General features: G+C 42.1%; 2 protein-coding genes across 2 annotated transcripts in view; both read right to left on the minus strand.

The window, feature by feature from the left end:
- Positions 1-1,854: 1,854 nt before the first annotated feature.
- ACTA1 (actin alpha 1, skeletal muscle) lies at positions 1,855-7,210 on the minus strand. Its single transcript, XM_069064884.1, has 7 exons — positions 7,052-7,210; positions 5,566-5,706; positions 4,371-4,695; positions 3,411-3,572; positions 2,860-3,051; positions 2,489-2,670; positions 1,855-2,263 (listed from the first exon to the last, which is right to left on the minus strand). Exons 2-7 carry the CDS (start codon positions 5,692-5,694, stop codon positions 2,120-2,122), a joined length of 1,134 nt encoding a protein of 377 aa, XP_068920985.1. The 5' UTR covers positions 5,695-5,706; positions 7,052-7,210; the 3' UTR covers positions 1,855-2,119.
- A 3,218-nt stretch (positions 7,211-10,428) lies between these two features.
- Positions 10,429-18,679, minus strand: part of NUP133 (nucleoporin 133) — an 80,463-nt gene continuing 72,212 nt past the window's right edge. Inside the window, exon 26 of the mRNA XM_069064885.1 lies at positions 10,429-18,209. Coding sequence (XP_068920986.1) covers positions 18,073-18,209 — 137 coding nt within the window. The 3' untranslated portion in view covers positions 10,429-18,072. The remainder of the gene's footprint in view (positions 18,210-18,679) is intronic.

Consider the following 18,679-nt stretch of genomic DNA (forward strand, 5'->3'; position numbering starts at 1 on the left):
TATAATAGGTGCTTAACATGTGATTATTGGAAACAAGGGGGGGAAAGTAAACTGGATATAAGATAGGTGGGGGGGGGTTTCTATTGAGGAGAAGAAAACGTTAGCTGAACTCTGAACAGATCTCAGTTCTGAAACAGGTTATGTTAATCATTCAGATGTTCTCATCAGTTTGCAGCGTACAGCACCATGGTCAGCTCCTGTGCAAATGGGAGTGCTTTCTCCTGCCTCTTGGAGAGGAGATAAGGCTTGTTCCTGGACACACATACTGCTCATAGACAAGATTTATTTCAGAAATTTATTTCAATGTTAAGCAAGGCTAACCTCTGACCTGTTAAGGTACAAGAAGGGCCTCTGTAAAGAATGTGATCCAGAGAGGAACACTAAGAAGAAGGACTTGAAGGTGGAGCTTTTCTACAGAATCAGGACTAGAAGGGATCTCAGAAATCAAAATAAAAATAACTGTAGCTGTCATTTACATATCAATTTAAGGATTGCAATGCACTTTATGCATATAATTTTATTTAATCCTTAAATCAATCCCATTAGACAGATATTACAGGAATTATTAGTCACATTTTACAAATGTTATAACCAAGGCTCAATGAGGTTAAATAATTTGCCTTTGGTCACATACCTATTAAGTGTCAGAGGTAGGAATTTGAGGGTAGATCTTCCAGACTGTGGCATTCAACCCACCATCCCAAGCTGCTTCTATCCAATCTCTTTCTAAAAAAGAATTTCCTTTATAGCATACCTGAGAAATAGTCTTTCAGCTTCTGTTAAAAGACCTTTTGTAAAAGGGACCCCACTTCCTCATGCCCATTATACTTTGAGGTATCTTTAATTTTTTTTTTCTTTTTGGAGGGCCATTGGATTTAAGTAACTTGCCCAAGGTCACACGGCTAAGTTTGTGTGTGTGTGTGTGTGTGTGTGTGTGTGTGTGTGTGTGTGTGTTAAGTGTCTGAGGCTGGATCCCAACTCAGGTCCTCCTGACTCCAGGGCTGGCACTCTGCTCAATGCGACACCTAGATGCCCCTTTGAGGTATCTTTAATTGTAATTAGAAGTTTTTCTTTACTTTCAGTTAATCAAGCAACCAACAAGTATTTACTAAATATTTTCTACCATACAAATAAAAAGCAAAAACAGTCTCAACTCCTAAGAAGCATGTCATTCTAATTGGGTCCAGTTACACTGAATCTAAATTTGCTTCTATGCAACTCCTACGTGTAGTTCCTAGGGTTGCCTAAGGCCAATCTTTTTCTTTTTTCCATATGGCAGCCCTCAGAAACTTAAGGTAGCTATTGTGTCACCTTGTCCCTAAGTCTTTTCTAAGATAAACATCTCCAATTTCTTCAATGGGTTTTTATAGAAATAGTCTTTAGTCCCCTCACCACCTTGGATAACCATCTCAGAAGTATTTCAGTTTATCACTCTCAAAACTGAACACAATGGGACTGATGTGGCCTGAGTACAGTGGGCACAGTGGGACAACCTTCCTCCTTCTTTAAACTGTTCAATGATGTGGGAGAAAGAACACAGAACATTAAAATCTTCGCTTATTATGATGATTCCATAATTGTGTGTATGTGTCTGGCAAATCATTTAACTTGTCTGAATTGAGCTCAATTTCCTAATTTGTAAAATGGGAATGATACCAATATTACCTATATGTTGTGTTAATTTTGAAGAAACTGCTTTGAAAATCTTATAACCCTAATAACTGAGCATGATTATTCAATAGTGTGAAATTTGTTAAAGCAAACAAATGAGGTGGATGTCCTGTCCAAACAAAGCGAAAAATATCACTCTCTTCCCCCAACACTCCCCCTCCATAAATAAATAAAAGGACAAGATTTATGGGACTTGACAGAATGACTGAATTTAATGCTTCTTGAAGTTTTCCATTTCCGCAGGGTTTTGTTTTAAAAATAACAAAACAAGATAAAATAAATTAATTTATATACACTTTACAAATGTTGTGTCAATTGGGGGTTTGCAGCAACAATAAGAGAAATGTTAATGCCATAGTTATTTGACTGTTGCAAGAGCTCAACCACCTGCAACTTAACAACATCCGTCATCCTGAGAATAGTGAGCACACTGGTCTTGTAAACATGTTTAGAAGCATTTGCGGTGGACAATGGAGGGTCCAGCTTCATCGTACTCCTGTTTGGTGATCCACATCTGTTGGAAGGTGGACAGGGAGGCCAGGATGGAACCACCGATCCAGACAGAGTATTTCCTCTCAGGAGGGGCAATGATCTAGAAGAGATCACAAAATCACAAAGATCAGACAAAATAAGGAAAGAATGGGTGGAGAGGGGAGTCCTGAGGTGGGGGGGAGAAACTATGTAGATGAGAAGTACTGAACTCCTAGAGTTTTTCCTTGTCTTAGATAAGAATCATTGCTCAGTGGATATGGAGATTTAAGAATTAACTAAGAAAGACAAAGTCTCCATTAGCTTCTTGCCTCCTTTAGGACCCTACCTTGATCTTCATTGTGCTGGGGGCTAGAGCTGTGATTTCTTTCTGCATACGGTCAGCAATACCAGGGTACATGGTGGTACCACCAGACATGACATTGTTGGCATACAGGTCCTTCCTGATGTCAATATCACACTTCATGATACTGTTGTAGGTGGTCTCATGGATGCCAGCAGATTCCATACCTTGGGACCAAAGGAAAGACAGGAGAAGAAGGAAGAGAAGTAGAGGTAGAAAGGGGAGGAGAAGAAAAGCGGAAAGAAAATTTTAGAAGAAACAAAACAAAACAATGAAATCAAAGTGAGCCATTTGGTTCAATCATGGATTGGATTCTAGACAAAGTGGACCCTGAAAAAGTCCCAGAGCAGTCTTACCAATAAAGGAAGGCTGGAAGAGAGTCTCCGGGCAACGGAAACGCTCGTTGCCGATAGTGATGACCTGACCATCGGGCAGCTCGTAGCTTTTTTCCAAGGAGGAGGAGGAAGCCGCGGTGGCCATCTCATTCTCGAAGTCCAGGGCCACGTAGCACAACTTCTCCTTAATGTCTCTCACGATCTCACGTTCAGCTGTCAAGTGGAGGAAAAAAACACTGATGGGTGAGCTGGAGAAAGTGGGATATGGAAAGGCACAAATGCACACCCCAGAGAACACTCACAAGCCCATCTACACATCCTATTTGCATAAGAACCCTGGACCACTGGAGGCTGAATGCATGTGTGGGGGCGAGGACTCACTCCTGGTTAGGTACGGCTGCCGCCTTGGCAAAGTTCGTCCTTTCTTATTGTTAGGGGTGGAGGGGTTCTAGGGAGGAGGCGGCAGTTACTAACCAGTCTTGTGGGTAACTCCAAGGGCCTGGCTGACTCCCATTCCTTATTCCCCGTCCCGATCTCCCTCCCCTTGGCTTCTGGTGTCCACTGCTGCTCACCAGTGGTCACAAAGGAGTAGCCACGCTCAGTGAGGATCTTCATTAGGTAGTCAGTGAGGTCCCGACCGGCCAAATCCAAACGCATGATGGCGTGGGGCAGCGCATAACCTTCATAGATGGGTACGTTGTGTGTGACACCGTCGCCAGAGTCCAGCACAATACCTAGTAGAGGGGAAAGATTGAAGAGGATTTAACAGACCTGAGTGAAGAATGACATAAACTTACTACTCGCCCACGCACGCACATGCGCACCCCCCCATACACACACACACACACACACACACACACACACACACACCAAATGCAGCAGAGATACGGAAAACTACTATAAACATTTTCCTTCACTTCAGAGCTCAGGGTTTGCCTCAGGCACTGCGAAGGGGGAGAGAGGGAGCTACTAAACAGTAGGGTAGGATGTGTACCTAAGTAGGCCAGTAATGTCACTCTGGAATTTGGTATGGGCTTGATAACTTCCTTAGGGGTAAAGGCAGTTGCCCAGTAGTATCCTGGATCTATGGAGCCACTTTAGGTGCCATTTTACTAAAAAAAAAAAAAAAAAAGGCGGAGTATGTAGTCTGATGGTTTTAAACGGTGCATGCACCTAGCGCCCTTGCTAATCTGACATGTCTGGTAGGGGGAGGGGAGTTGATGTGAGCTGGAGGGAGAGAACTGCGGAAACAAGCAGAGGGAGAAGGACATAGCAAGTATTTGGTAGATAGTTGGGCCAGTGTTGAGAGTCTGGAGGCGCTGTGACTGTGGGCCAGGATGTGTTTGTAAAAGCAGGTATCCTGTCTGTGAGAAATGCAAGTGGGAGGGGGCGGACCTAGACAGTAAGGCTAGCTAGTGAGTGAAGAGTGAGCCCAAAAGCGAGGGTGGAGGGGCCAGTCACTCTAAGTATGGAGGAGTTCCTTCCGGGCCAGGTCCAGGCCTGTTTCTAGCCGGGATGGATCGACCTCTTACCGGTGGTACGGCCGGAGGCGTAGAGGGACAGCACAGCCTGGATGGCCACGTACATGGCCGGGACGTTGAAGGTCTCAAACATGATCTGGGTCATCTTCTCGCGGTTCGCCTTGGGGTTGAGCGGAGCCTCGGTGAGCAGGGTGGGGTGCTCCTCGGGGGCCACGCGGAGCTCGTTGTAGAAGGTGTGGTGCCAGATCTTTTCCATGTCGTCCCAGTTGGTGATGATGCCATGCTCGATGGGGTACTTTAGGGTCAGGATGCCTCTTTTGCTCTGAGCCTCGTCGCCCACGTAGGAATCTTTCTGACCCATACCCACCATGACGCCCTGGGGTACAGGAAGAGAAGAAAAGGGGGGAAAGCATTAGGCTTCAAAAAATGAGCTTTGGAGTGACAGCTATCCCGTGTTGTAGGAAAGTCTTGGGGAGAGGGAAGCTCTCAACTAACTGAGTCATTTCTTTCTAGTAATCCCATAAAAGAGTCTGAGGTGGAGCTGAAGGAGGTAAAGAAGAATTGACATTTACATAGCACTTCAAGGTTTTACAAAGTGCTTTCCTCAGTACTACCCCAAGAGGTATTTGGCACGATTATAATTTGGCACCCCCATTTTTGTTCTTCTTGTTGACTCGTTTTAGTAGTGTCCAACTCTTCGTGACCCCATCTGGAGTTTTCTTCGCAAAAATACTGAAGAGGTTTGTTTGCCATTTCCTTCTCCAGGTCATTTTACAGATGAGAGAAACGGAGATAAGGTTAAGTGACTTGCCCAGGGTCACACAGCTAATAAGTGTCTGAAGCTGAATTTGGATTCGTGTCTTCCAGACTCCAAGCCTGGCACAATATCCACCGCGCCACCTAGCTGCTCCACCTTCCATTTTACAGAGGAGGAAACTGCAGCTCACAGACTTTACTTGACCCAATCATTAAGATAGTCAGTGGCGGAGCCAGGATTCGAACCCATATCTCTTGATTTAAGTTCCTGAGCTATTTCCTCAGTATCCGTTGTCCTCACAGGCTGGATGCTAGTACTTTGAGGAATATACAGGATTGGTGCTTTCAGAGGGACAGCACCTCCGTAAAACAAGGCTGGTTCTGTTTTTCAACACATCACCCCATCCCTCATCCCCGTTACCCCCTTCCTCCCCTGCAACACCTATCTGCATTGGGGAAGAGGGAAAAGGTTTGGTGTATTAGGTCTCACCTGATGACGCGGGCGGCCCACGATAGAGGGGAACACTGCCCTGGGGGCATCGTCTCCGGCAAAGCCGGCTTTCACCAGGCCAGAGCCATTATCGCACACGAGGGCGGTGGTCTCATCTTCGTCGCACATGGTGTCTGTTTTCTGCAAAAAGAGGCCCTATGGTAGTGCACTGTGTTTCCATCCTCTTTCCAACAGCTGCCCTCGTCCCTGGTCCCACGGACAGAAGCCGAATTGGGACCATGAGCCAGCACTCATCCAGGCTGGTAGGGCAGGGAGACGTGGTCGATTCAAAAAGGCCACTATGTTCCTCGTAGGCACTCGCTCAGTAGTAGTGTACTGCGTCTTGCCCTCCAGTTAAGTACACTTTAGCTGTACACTTTAGCTGAATTACTTTGTTTCCTTCGATCGTTAGGAGCCCAGGGGTTTAATTAATTGACCACACTGGGACTGAGTTGAAGTACCCTGTAATGTGTAGATTTGTGCCTATCGTACCTTTTTCAAGACCTATGATCCAGAGTCAGTAGAGATCCAATCTTTCTCTCCTCGCCCCCCTGAATTAATAAAGCTGAATTATTTCAGACTGAAGATTTTATTAAAGTAAACCTGTCCATATGCCCTTTTTATACACAGATATAGATGGAAGCTCAGATCGTTTGAAAACCTTTAAAAATAGACGAAATTTCGTATCACTGGTTCATAGATTTACAGCTAGAAGGGACCTTAAAAACAAGCCATCTCAATCCTTTCAGGTGGGACATTTCCATCTGATTCCTCTGACCCTAGGTACAGAGGAGAGTTGGAGAAGGGAGCTGAATTTCCCCCTCCTACCTCCCCAAATCATCTTTTCAGGAAGCTCTCTGTTTAACTGTGTTGCCTGAAGAATTCTCCCCACCCGCGTTCCTTGCCGGCTGTCGCGCTGTTCTAGCAGCTGTGACTAAGTGGAGCTCCCTGTAAAATCTCACTCTCTAAATCCAAAAGGCTTAGATGTAAAAAATCACTATCCTCTCACTGTTCCCCTAGGAGTGGGGAGTGAAGGCTGATTAAGGAAGACACCGTCCTTCTTTTTTTGTCCAGCTCAGCTGGCTTCCTCGTTTTGGACCTGGAACTCGGTTTAGGAGAGAGTCTCTGCTTCCTAACTGCTGGTGGAACTTCAAGAGGAAGGTCCTAGTCCCTGAGACGGATAGATTCTTTTTCAACTAAATCTGGGATGGAAGGGAAAGCCGAATCGGAGATGAAGTGAAGTTGGGGAATGGGCCCTTGGGAAGTTGTTGAAAGCCGGTTGAAGCGGGGTAGGATGGGGTTCGACGTAAGCAGAGCTGGGAAGAAGCGGTTCTGTGTACTTGATAAGTGGGAGACAGTTTGGAGGGCGGTCCTGAGCTAGGCTGATTGTTGGTCTCTCCACTAGAAACTGTTCCCACTTTCCCTCCTTCACACCCTGGTTCTCCTCCCCTTTCTTGCCTCCTTTCTCCCTCCTCTCCTTCCCTACCTGTGTGGGTTGGCTGCTGGTTCCTCTTAGCTCCGACTCGGGCCCCTGGGTATGCCGCGGGAGGCGCTTCTCTTGGAGTTGCCGGGTGTGGTGGGTCTGCAGCCCCCCGGGCAGGTTTTTATGTAGCCCAGGACTCTCCGCTCCCCGCCCCCCACCAGACCCGCAGGAATGCCTTTACCCTTCTGTAGCCATATTTGGGTGTTGGGCACTAAGAGCCCCCTCCCCTCCGGTCCCTCGGCCTTGGCCCCCAACCCCCAAGCTCTGCCCAAAGAAGGAGAACCCTGGCCCTGGCCCAGGTAACACGGGCCAGGCCGTATAAGGAGTGTCTCCCCGGGCTTGCAGCTCCTCCCCAATCCGCCCCTCCAACTGGTCAGTGGAGTTGGGGGCAGGGGAGAGGGTCAGTTCGGAGGGAGGGGAAACAAGAGGGGTGTGCACGTGAGTACACTGGTGGGCACGTATGTGAGCACCCGCGTGTATGTACTGGGGTGTTTCCCATCCCTGATCAATAAATGGCTATGAACATAAAGCAGAAATTGAGAAGATGGGTTTGGTTGGATTTGGGGATAGAGGAAATATGAAGGATGGGCCCCCGACGTCTAGGTGCAACCCCCACTTTTGTTCCTTTTCACACCCCACCGAGCCTTACTGAATGACATCTCTTGGGAGAAGGGAGGAGGCGGTGTGTAAGTGATGGGGGTATGAGGAGAAGGGAAATGAACAGCTGCTGTCCCGGGATGCCTCCTGCGAGTTCATCCGCCTGAGAGCAAGGGAACAAGGCCACTCCATTGGTTTTCCATCACCCCACCCCAAGGGGAGATTCAGGCAGTAGTATGTGCAGCTGTCAGAGAACAAACGCGCAGTTTGGTCCGGGAACAACTGACCACAAGATGTGAGGAGACGCCGAGAGAAAGCAAGGGGGGGTCCCAGGGCCAGAGGCCACACAAGGTCCCTACACAGTCCCAGGGCAGGGACACAGTCCAGCAAGGACCTGTTCTTCTCTCTCAGTCTAGGAGTGTGTGTGTGTGTGTGTGTGTGTGTGTGTTTGGGGGAGGGGGTCCCTTCCTGGCACTGCCCTGACCCTGGAGACTCTGTTGTGCAGCTGAGAGTTTATTCGGAGATGGCCTTGAGCTATTAAGCTAGTCTCACTACTCCAGGACAGGTGAACTGGAAGTGTGAAGCAGGGAGTTTACTGGCGGGAAGAGGAAGGCAAGGATAAATGATGAGGGAAATGCTACTACTCGGAATCTTTGTCTCCCCACACCACCACCACCCCCGCCCCTTTCACGATTAAAAGGGAATACAATTATGGTCCAGCAGTTTGGATTTGTTTTGTGTTGGTCTTTTTGTTTTTGCCACTCCAAAAGGCTATGTAAAATCAGCTTTATATATAGAGGATGATTCCCATCCCTGCGCAGCCAGGCCACTTGCCAGGATGCATTGGAGAGTTACCATATACCTAGAGTCTGGGGCAATGGAGTCTATTTATATCTCTGATATGCTAGAAACTATTTTTTTTTCAATTTTCTAAATGGATTTGAATTTACTTATGTCAAAGTGGAGGTCCGGTACTAATTCGAGGTTAGTAGAGTTTACAGGCACAGTTGGTGGTGACTGTCTCACTTTTCTTTTGATAACTAAAGCAGCAATAGTAGCCTGACAGAAGGAAGATTTGAGTGTCTTATTTATTCTTAAATCTCAGAGGTGGCTGTCAGTGGCTTTTTGAGCAGTGGACAAACATTCTGGAATTATTTATTTTTCCAACAGTAGAGTTTCTGGTTCATTACTGAAATAGCAGCATTTCACATTTGTCAGAGATCAGATACTAGAACAGGTGTGGCTTTTCTTAGGGAGGGATAGAAAATCAAATGCTATGCACTCTCTTCCATTCAACATCATCTATTCCTCTACATGGTCAAGGGCAAAAGAAATCAGCTTAAAATAGAGATGAGGGAACCCAAAGGAATAGTGTTCTGAAGTTTCTGTGGCTTTACAGAATGCTGTTCTTTCCTCCATTTCTTCAAGGAGTTTTCTCTTCCTTAAGCCTTCCAATTATTTAGTGCTGGCTAAATGGGTCAAGAGAATGAAGAAAGGTACAGTCCATTCTTAACTCTTTCCTATTCAATTCTATGGAAGGGAAATGGAAACATTCAGAAAAGGTAACCTGCCAGAAAACTGGAATATACCTTTTTAAGGGAATGACTAGTTTGGGTCCTGTGGGGATGGTAAGCAATTTGCTTTCAAACAATAGCTAACTTTTTTAAAATTTCAATGGGGGAGGGGAAGAGGGAAGGAGTTTTAAAAGTCTAACTTATAGTAACACAACTTTAACTCTGTAGTAAGGTCTTTCTAGCTGACAAAGTCCATTTAGAGTCAGCTTCAAAAGTACATTACATTTGCTTATGAATAAAACATGCAAAAGCTAATGGAAATCAGTTACCAGAGCCACAGACACCTCAGAGATGCTGAGAGGAAGAGAACAACCTATTCAGGGATTTCCTTCTGCCTCACATGACTGAAGCTGGTTTAATTGGCCTCTAACCAAGCCTAATAGGTAGGGGATTCGAATAGTTCCATTACAGATCTGCTAAATGCCTGGTTTAAAAGAACAGGCTTGATGGGTATCTGTGGAGTTGCTCATCCATACATGTACAATTTTAGGAGCAGTAGACTGCTTGTCCCTGAGTGAGGTGGTACTCTCTGGATAACATCTGAGAACTATCAATAAAGGCCAGCCATGTGGGTGTGGGGTATGCTCCACAGAGGTTCTGTTTGGCAATGTTTCTAAAATTTCATGTCTTGGTACTCCCCAAGAGGGACCCTTCTGCTCTAACCTAGAAGCTCCCTACCCTACTCTACCCTCCCTCCCACCCTACTTTCCATTCTTCCCTCATACTGTCTCCCCCACTCCAGCCTGAATACCCTTCACCTTTCCTCCCTTATCTATATGCTTTTTTAAAAAGTTAGCTTTTTTTCATATGCCTGTTACTTTACCGAGACTCTCCTGTCCTCTCCACTCTCCCTAAATATAACTTTAAGGGGTGGCTAGGTGGCGCAGTGAGTAAAGCGCCAGCCCAGGAGTCAGGAGGACCCGGGTTCAGTTCAGGCCTCAGACACTTAACACCCACACAAAAAACTAGCAGTGTAACCTTGGGCAAGTTACCCCCAATTGCCCTCCAAAAGCCAAAAATAAATAAATAAATATAGCTTTAAGACCTAGTCCACATTTTTCAAGAAGCTTCCTTTACTAACTTTATTCTATTTGTTCAATAAATAGCTAAGTAAATTCATGGAAAGCCCTGGATATTGTGCTGGGGCTAGGGGGAGAGAGAAGAGATACTCCAAAATGACAGCTCACTCACTTTGTACTCTCATAGCAATTACATTTTGAATTTTTTTTTTAATGACTCAGTTCAACAAATACATGACACATTTGCATTGCATGAACGCTTGCTGACAGTTTCCAGTTGTTTCGAATATGTTGAGTAATTCAAGGAGCTAGATTATAAATTTAAGAAGAGAGGCAAAGATTGCTGTGCATATAGTAGATTCTCAATAATTCTGAATGAATGACAAGCTTGACTGGAGTTGAGTTACAGTTTTACCAACATTACCATGCTTGACAAGAAGATGGAGACTTGGCAAAAAACTAAAGATCTTTTGCTTACATTTCACACCAAATTAGTAAAGGTGTATGACAGACAGTCAAATGACTTGGGTTTTCCCTTTTCCTGTTTGGTTGCTTGTTCTTTCACCTGAGGCTGGCTCATCTCTGCTTCTGTGGAAATCTTAAAATTTGATCATGCAAACAGAACAGCAATCTTTCCCCCTCCCTCCCTTTTCCATTGTGCTTTATTTCTGATTATCTTCCCTTACAAAGACCAAAAACCAGTTGAGATTAATGTTCTTGCAAATTACTAGAATGGCTTTATAAAAAAATAAAACATCAATAGGTATAACATCTGAATTAAGTATCTGATGTTTTGGGATGATGGAATCTGTCTATGGCACCTGAAAATTAGAGGGATTTTTAAAATACCTTTTTCAAAAGCACATGTCAAGCACTTCAATTAAGATGCTTAGTGTTTAACTGAATGACTTTTAAGGTGACATATAGGAAAAGTTATTTTTTCTTTATGTATCCTTCGGGATTAAAATGTCCAGGAACGGGCAGGTGGGGCTAAACCAATATTTTCACAGTGCTCAGCCACAACACAGACAAGGGTGTCAGATTTCAATAGGGCAGTGTTTGATCTCCATGGTGGGGTGGATTTTACCTTTGCTCAAATTACTGGGGAAACTGGAGGCATGTAAAAGCACTCTTTCACTAATTTCAAGATTAAAACCAGTTGTGCTAGATCTTAGTTCTAACAAACAGCCTCTGATATTCATAGTAGACATAAATTCTTTAAGGACTGTATGGTATGTTACAGATCCCAAAAAGAGAAAATATATTCAAATTTTAAACAAAAACCATTTTAGCATGCCCAAACTGTATGACAATAAAAGTCACTTTATATTGAGATAGTGAGATTTCAAAAAAGTTCTTTTAACTTACTTCTAAAACCCTGCTTTGGGGTGGCTAAGTGACAGAAGTGAATAGAGCTGGCCCTGGAGTCAGGAGGACCTGAGTTCAGGTCTGGCCTCAGACACATAACACAAAAAAACTAGCTGTGTGACTTTGGACAAATCACTTAACCCCAACTGCCCTCCAAAGAGTGGGGAGGGGGGGGGAAGAAATAAAAAAACAAACCCTACCCTAATCTTTCCTATCTCAGTTGCTCAATCCAAGATCTCCACTACCTTTTAACCCCCATTCTTATGAGTATTCATCAGAGTTCTTTGGGCTGATTTATTTTATGTCCACACCATATTTTCCCTGCTTATTGCCACAGAAAGAAGTCTTGGATTTCTGAGAGCATTAAAAAGCTCTCAAAGGCATAAGGTCCCAAAATAACCACCTTACAGGTTCGAAAACTATACTTCATGGTAGAAATATCTATATGTAACTGTGCATTTACAGAATAGGATCACACTAAATGTTTATCATAATTTCTAATTTATTCATACATCTGAGAGAATTCCTTTATAGGTATTCCTTTTTAGCAGAAGTAAATTCTATGGTGTTATTTTATAGAAAGTTCCTATGTAAGAATGGGTACTCAATGTTTTATAAGAGAATTTAAATATATTACCAGCATTACTTGAGTGAAGATATAATCAATCAACAAGCATTTGTTAAACACTTACCATGTGCTTATACTGTGCTAAATGTTAGAAATAAGAAAAAAAATAAAAACAAAGAAGGAAGAAATAAAAGATAAATTTCTGATTTTGGAGCTGTGGAAGAGAGAATTGGTACATCTATAATTTTCCAGGGATAAAATATAATATTATTGACCCTAGAAAATAATTAACTTTAAAAAACTGGATTCATAAGGTACCACCCTGATCCAACTTTTAGAAATTAAATAAACATAAAAATTATTCTGAATTCCAGTATTTAAATCTAACTTAATTTTTTTAAAAAGTCACTGTTAAAAACTACTGGGCAAAGTAGTCAAAGGATAGTTCTCAAAAGAGTTGCAAACTATTAGCAACCATATGAAAGGATGCTTTGAATCACTAATAATAAGAGAAATACAAATCAAAACAACTTTTTGAATTTTCACTTCCAAGCCTACAAATTGACAAAAGTGATAAAAAATGCAAAGTCAGCTTTGGAAGGGCTGTTAGGCAGGTAAATTAATGCATTGTTAATGGAACTGTGAATTAGTATTACCATTTTTGAGGAAAAACTGTAATTATGCAAATATAATATCCATAGCCTTTGACTTAAGACATTCCAATGCTAGGGGTATACTACAAGGATATCACTTAAAAGTCTAAATACACCAAGATAACAGCATCACTTTTTAAGGTAGTAAAGAAATGAAAATAGAGTAGATGCCCATTAACTGAAAAATAACTAAGCAGACTGTGGCACATGAATGTAACAATATTTTTGTGCTGTAAGAAAAGAAGAAGCGGGACAGGTAGGTGGTGAAGTGAATAGAGCACCTGCCCTGGAGTCAGGAGGACCTGAGTTCAAATCCAGCCTCAGACACTTGACACACTAGCTGTGTTATCTCGGGCAAGTCACTTAACTACAATTGCCTTGCCCTTCCCCCCTCAAAAAAAAAAAAGAAATTAAGAACAAGATGAATAAAGAGAAGCATGGAAAGATTTCTATGAATTGATATGAGTGGAGTGAGCAGAGCTAGGGAAAAATATACAAAACAGCAAAAGCCAATGTAACTGAAAAGATGAATGTTGTTAAATAATAGGACTAAGTTTGATGCCAAAGGAAAGAAATAAGAAGATGCCTCCTCTTGCTCCTTGGCAGAAGTGAGGATCAGATGTTTTTTAAAGCATTGATTGGTTTTGCTGATTTTGTTTCTTTGTTGTAAGGGATGGCTATAGATATAGAAGAAAATGTAGATGATATAAAAAGCAAAAGACATCAATAAAAATCAAATTTTTAAAAAGATCAGAAGGGAATATTTTTAGGTTAAAAAATTATTATTGATAATTGAGCCATCAACAGATACCCCTGTAATGGTAATGAAATTTAAAGATCCCTTTGTATTGGAAAGCTAAGAAGTACTTAGAACCTAGTTCAAATTAAGCCTCTGTTAAAAAAAACAGCATATGTCACTAAACATTTATTAAGCACCTACTATGTGCCAGGCACTGTGTTAACCATTGGGTTTACAAAAAGAGGCAAAAGACACTCCCTGCCCTCATGGAGCTCACAGTCTAACAGGGGAAACAACATGCAAATATGTACAAACAAGCTATATAAAGGAAAGGAAATAATTAAGAGGGAAGGCACTACAATTAAGGACGAATTAGGAAAAGCTTTCTGTAAAATAATGGGATTGTAGATGATATTTAAAGGAAACCAGGAAGTCAATAGAGGATCAGGAAGGAGAGCATCCCAGGCATTGGGAGACAGTCAGAGAAAATGCCCAAAGCAGAAACGAGGATCTTGTTTATGGAACAGCCAAGAGGCCAGTGTCACTGTATCAAAGATGTGGAGAGGAGTAAGGTATAAGAAGACTGGAAAGGTAAAAGGGGGTCAGGTTATGAAAGGCTTTCAATGCCAGAGAATTTGGGGTTTGTTCCTGAAGGCAACAGGAAGTCAACGGAGTCTATTGAGTCAGACAGAGACATAGTGGGGTCTGCATTTTAGGAAGCCACTTCAGTGGTTGAATGGAGAATGGGTTGGAGTGGGGAGTCTTGAGGCAGGCAGACCCACTAGCAGGCTATCACAATAAAGGTGTGACATGACATAGGCTTGCACCAGAGCGCTGGCAGCATCGGAGGGGAGAACAGGCCTTGGCAACAGATTGGATACGAAAGAATGAGACAGTGAGAAGCCAAGGAGGACTCCTAGGCTGTGAGCCTGAGCACTAGGAGGATGGTGTTGTCTTCTATGGTAATATGGAATACTGTGGGTAGGATTGAGGGGGGAAAGATGATGAGTTGTTTTGTTTACGACGTCTACTAGATGGGATATCCAGCTTGAGGTTTCTGAGACGCAGTTGGAATTGAGATTGGAGGTCACAGCAGAGGTCTGGGCAAGTTAGGTAGATTTGAGAATTGTCCCAATTAAGATGGTAATTAAATCCAATGGGAAGAGGTAGTAAAGAAATGAAAATAGAGTAGATGCCCATTAATTGAAAAATAACTAAGCAGACTGTGGCACATGAATGTAACACAATACTTTTGTGCTGTAAGAAAAGAAGAAGCAGGACAGCTAGGTGGTACAGTGAATAGAGCACCTGCCCTGGAGTCAGGAGGACCTGAGTTCAAATTCAGCCTCAAGACACTTAACATTTACTAGCCGTGTGACCTTGGGCAAATCAACCCCAATTGCCCTGCCCTCCCCCCTCCAAAAAGCAAAAAAAAAAAATTCCATGGTAACTGATGAGATCACCAAGTGAAGTAGCATAGAGGAAGAAGAGAAGAGAGCCTGAGCAACACTTACAGTAACAGGGTATGATCTGGATAAGGATCCAGGAAAGGATCTAACCACTGAGGAGCGGTCAGATAAGTAGGAGAACCAGGAGACAGTGGTGTCCTGAAAACCTAGAGAAGAAAGTCACAAACTGCAGGGAGGTCAAAGAGAATGAGGGCTGTGAAAAGGCCGTAGCAACTAAGAGATCATTGTTAAGCACGGAGAGAGGAGTTTCAGTGGAATAAGGTCAGAAGCTGAAATGCAGTTAAAAAAAGAGTGAGGAAAATGGAGGCACCAGTTGCTGATTGCCTTTTTGAGGGGTTCAGCTACAAAAGAGGTATAGGTATAGCAGGGATGGGAGCATCAATAGGAAAAGAGAAAACCCAAATTCCTTATCCTGGCATTTAAAACCTTCCATAATGCAGACTGCACATAATGCAGCCTTTCCATGCTATTTTCCTTAACTTACTCGACATTATAAACTGCACTACCAGCTGTTTTCCAATCTTGTCTTGCCCCCTCAAGCTTCTTCATATAAATAAAAGCTGTATTCCATGTCTAGAAACACATCCCCTACAATTCTTTTTTTCGAAATCATTCTACCAGGTCTGATTCAAGTGCCATAGTCTACCTCAATTGCCTTTGCTGAAAGTAATCTCTCCCCTCAAATTTTCTTACAGCATTTTGTCTGGTCCACTCCTTTGCCTTATCACATTTGACCTTGCATTTTTGTAAATGTCTTGTCCCTCTATTAAACTGTAGGCTCCTTGAGGGAAGGGACTGTGCTATTTTTCATCTTTATATCCCCATAACTTAGCACACTGCCTTGTACTGGCAAACTGTTTAAACAAAGGGTGAGCTGAAGTCTGCCATTCTTTTGAGAATATCTTGATAGTCCTATTGTTTGGGAACAGTTCAAATGTTTTTCCATACAAGAAATCAGCAAGTATTCGCAAATACAAAGACTGACTATAACTTCTCTTTGTATAGTTTCAAGAGATGCTACTAATTGGGTTTTTGCTGGCATAATTAAGGGTAGTTTGATGTGAATTCCTTTGACACAGGTTTTTAACCCTTTTTTTTGTATCTTGGACCTGACAGTCTGGTAAAGCCTACAGACCCCTTCTCAGAATGTTTTCAAATAAATAAAATACATAAAGGATTTTTAAAATAAATCAACTGAAATATTTAAAATAAAATTTTAAAACAAGTTCATGGATCCCAGATTAAGAATCCCTGACCTAACAAGATTCCCCCCCCCCCCCCCCGCCCCAGGAGTGGAAGGGAGGTGAGGGAGTACTGGACTTGGAATTTTATCAGTGTATGTATCTTGGGTGATGAACTCCCTCCATCAATGCAAACAACTGTTTTACAACTTAGTTTTTTAGAGAGTCATAGGGGTGGGGGTGGTATTGAGTGACAGAATTAAGTACTAACATCATAAATAATTAACAGTCAGAAATTCAATGTTCGTATTAACACTGGACAGTTGACAAACTGCCTTCTTTTTTCCAAGTCGTTGTTATCCCTCTATTCCCAAACCCCACACTTAAACTATGCTTAATTTGGGGAGCTCTGATATATGCCAAATTCTAATTTGCAAGTTGTCAACAAGGAACTAGAAGAATAAAATTGTGAGATAACTCTCTCTAGGTTGCTAATGCATATCTGTCCTTTCTTAGCCATCACATCATTAGCCTATTCTTCTAAACACATTGTCTTTTAATACATAAGCTTCTATTACTCAAGGTGAAGAGAAGAAAAGACAGCTGTATTTTATAGAACTAAGAACCAATCTCTCCTCAACTAATTTAACTTATAACCTTTTCTGCTGTTGGATCAAGTTGTTTTAGCAGGCATCCTGCCAGAGAACCACAAAGTATAGATATGGTAACAACTCCCTATGCAGTCTCTAGCTGTTAAGCCATCTGTTAGACAAAGATTGTCTGATGACATCAGTCAGAATAAAACAGTTCTCTAACTACTACCTTCACCTTCTAAGTTAAATTAAATTGTTATCAGAGAAGGAAAACCAAGATCAATGATTAACCATCATTTTGGGCAAATGTGTGAACAATTTTATATACAGTGTAAAGAATAAAGGTGCATTAGATCTAGGGTGGATCCCACACTAAAAGTGTTGGTTTTGAGGGCAAGATGGCTTATGGGCTGGCTTTGGTTTAGGTTACTCTTTTACTAAACAGAATTACATTTAATTTGATCATCCATCTCAAATTTAGTGAAGACCCATTTAAATATTTCTTAATTTTAACTACTAGGTGAAAAAGTTTGAAACCATTTCAGTTTTGCCACCAATCCTATATAAACTAGGCCTCTCTTTGAATAATTAAAAAAAAAACACCCAAAAAATTCTGTAAGGTTTTTACATCTCTGGATATTTTATCCTTAAAAGCATATACCAGATGCCCCAAATTGTCTTCCAGGTGTACTACAACAGAATTTTAGAGTGGAAAGAAGTCTATACTAATTCCTCATTTTAGAAATAAGGAAACCCAGAGGGGCAGCCAGGTAGCACAGCGAGTAAGAACACCCGCCCCAGTGATGGGATGACCTGGGGATTGAATCCAGGCTCTGATACTTAGCACCACACCCAGAAATAACTGGCTGTGTAACCTTGAGCAAGTTACTTAACCCCAATTGCTTAAAAAAAAAAAAAGGAAACCCAGAGTCAGGATAAAAACCTAAGTTTTCATGACTCACAATAGAGTGTTTAAAAAAATAATATTAAAAACAACTTTCAACAATTATGACAACCAAACAATACTAAACGGTATTTCTAGGATTAAGAGAGATTTTTCAGAGTGAAAAAGGAAACAACTACTGCAGAAACAGAAGACCAAAACTCCACAAAGGCATAAAGATTTTATGGCAGTTTCCAAACAGAGTACAAAAGAAACAACATACTATTTAGTTATAAACTTTTAAACATGTTCAATACAATGCTCCAAATTTATACACTGATAGAATTCATTAGATACATTTAACGCTTTTGAAACAGAAATCACATTTGCCCCTGGACATAATGTTCATAATTTGCTTTCAAAACAAATTCAAAATAAGGATTGCTCTTTAAGTTTCCAAGTTCTTCCGCCTGTAGTAAGTCTTTCACCTCTGGTAAATACTCATTAAGTTGAATACCTGTAAACATAAAAACATATGAATAACAACGCCATAAAACTGTCTCCTCAAGAAATCTGACTGAATGCAGAAATATCTATGCTTCCACTTCGAATTACGTCACTCTCGAATTTGAGAAACATCCTATGCAAAAAGGCATTTCAGCAGTTCTAACAACATGATATTCTCAAACAGAAATTTTATGGGGTTGAATTAATTTTCTTGGATCTTAAATCTCCACCATTAAAGTTCTATTCCAATGCTTCACTGATGAGGTAGATGTCACAGGTTCTTGAAGTCAATGTCAGCGGAGTGCAAGCTCCTGAGAGAAAGACTTTATGTATGCATCTAGCAACAGACTTCAGTCCAGCAATGGTGCATCTTCACTCAAGAACCAACCTAGTTAACTATGGAATGGTTCATCACCAAAATAGGGAACATTAGGTGCTGAATTATTTGGCCACAGTATCTCAAGAAAATTGAAAAAGAAC

This window comes from Petaurus breviceps, unplaced genomic scaffold, assembly GCF_028583685.1.
Source record: "Petaurus breviceps papuanus isolate PSGF00001 unplaced genomic scaffold, PetGlider_PUasm1.0 90650, whole genome shotgun sequence".
Lineage (NCBI taxonomy): Eukaryota > Metazoa > Chordata > Mammalia > Diprotodontia > Petauridae > Petaurus > Petaurus breviceps.

Excerpts from the sequence above, each read along its gene's own strand:
- ACTA1 (XM_069064884.1), bottom strand. The coding sequence starts at position 5,694 with ATGTGCGACGAAGATGAGACCACCGCCCTCGTGTGCGATAATGGCTCT. Across the intron at positions 3,573-4,370 it reads CGCCTCCGGCCGTACCACCG|GTATTGTGCTGGACTCTGGC; the intron begins GTAAGAGGTCGA and ends CCCCTCTACTAG. Across the intron at positions 3,052-3,410 it reads CTACTCCTTTGTGACCACTG|CTGAACGTGAGATCGTGAGA; the intron begins GTGAGCAGCAGT and ends TCCACTTGACAG.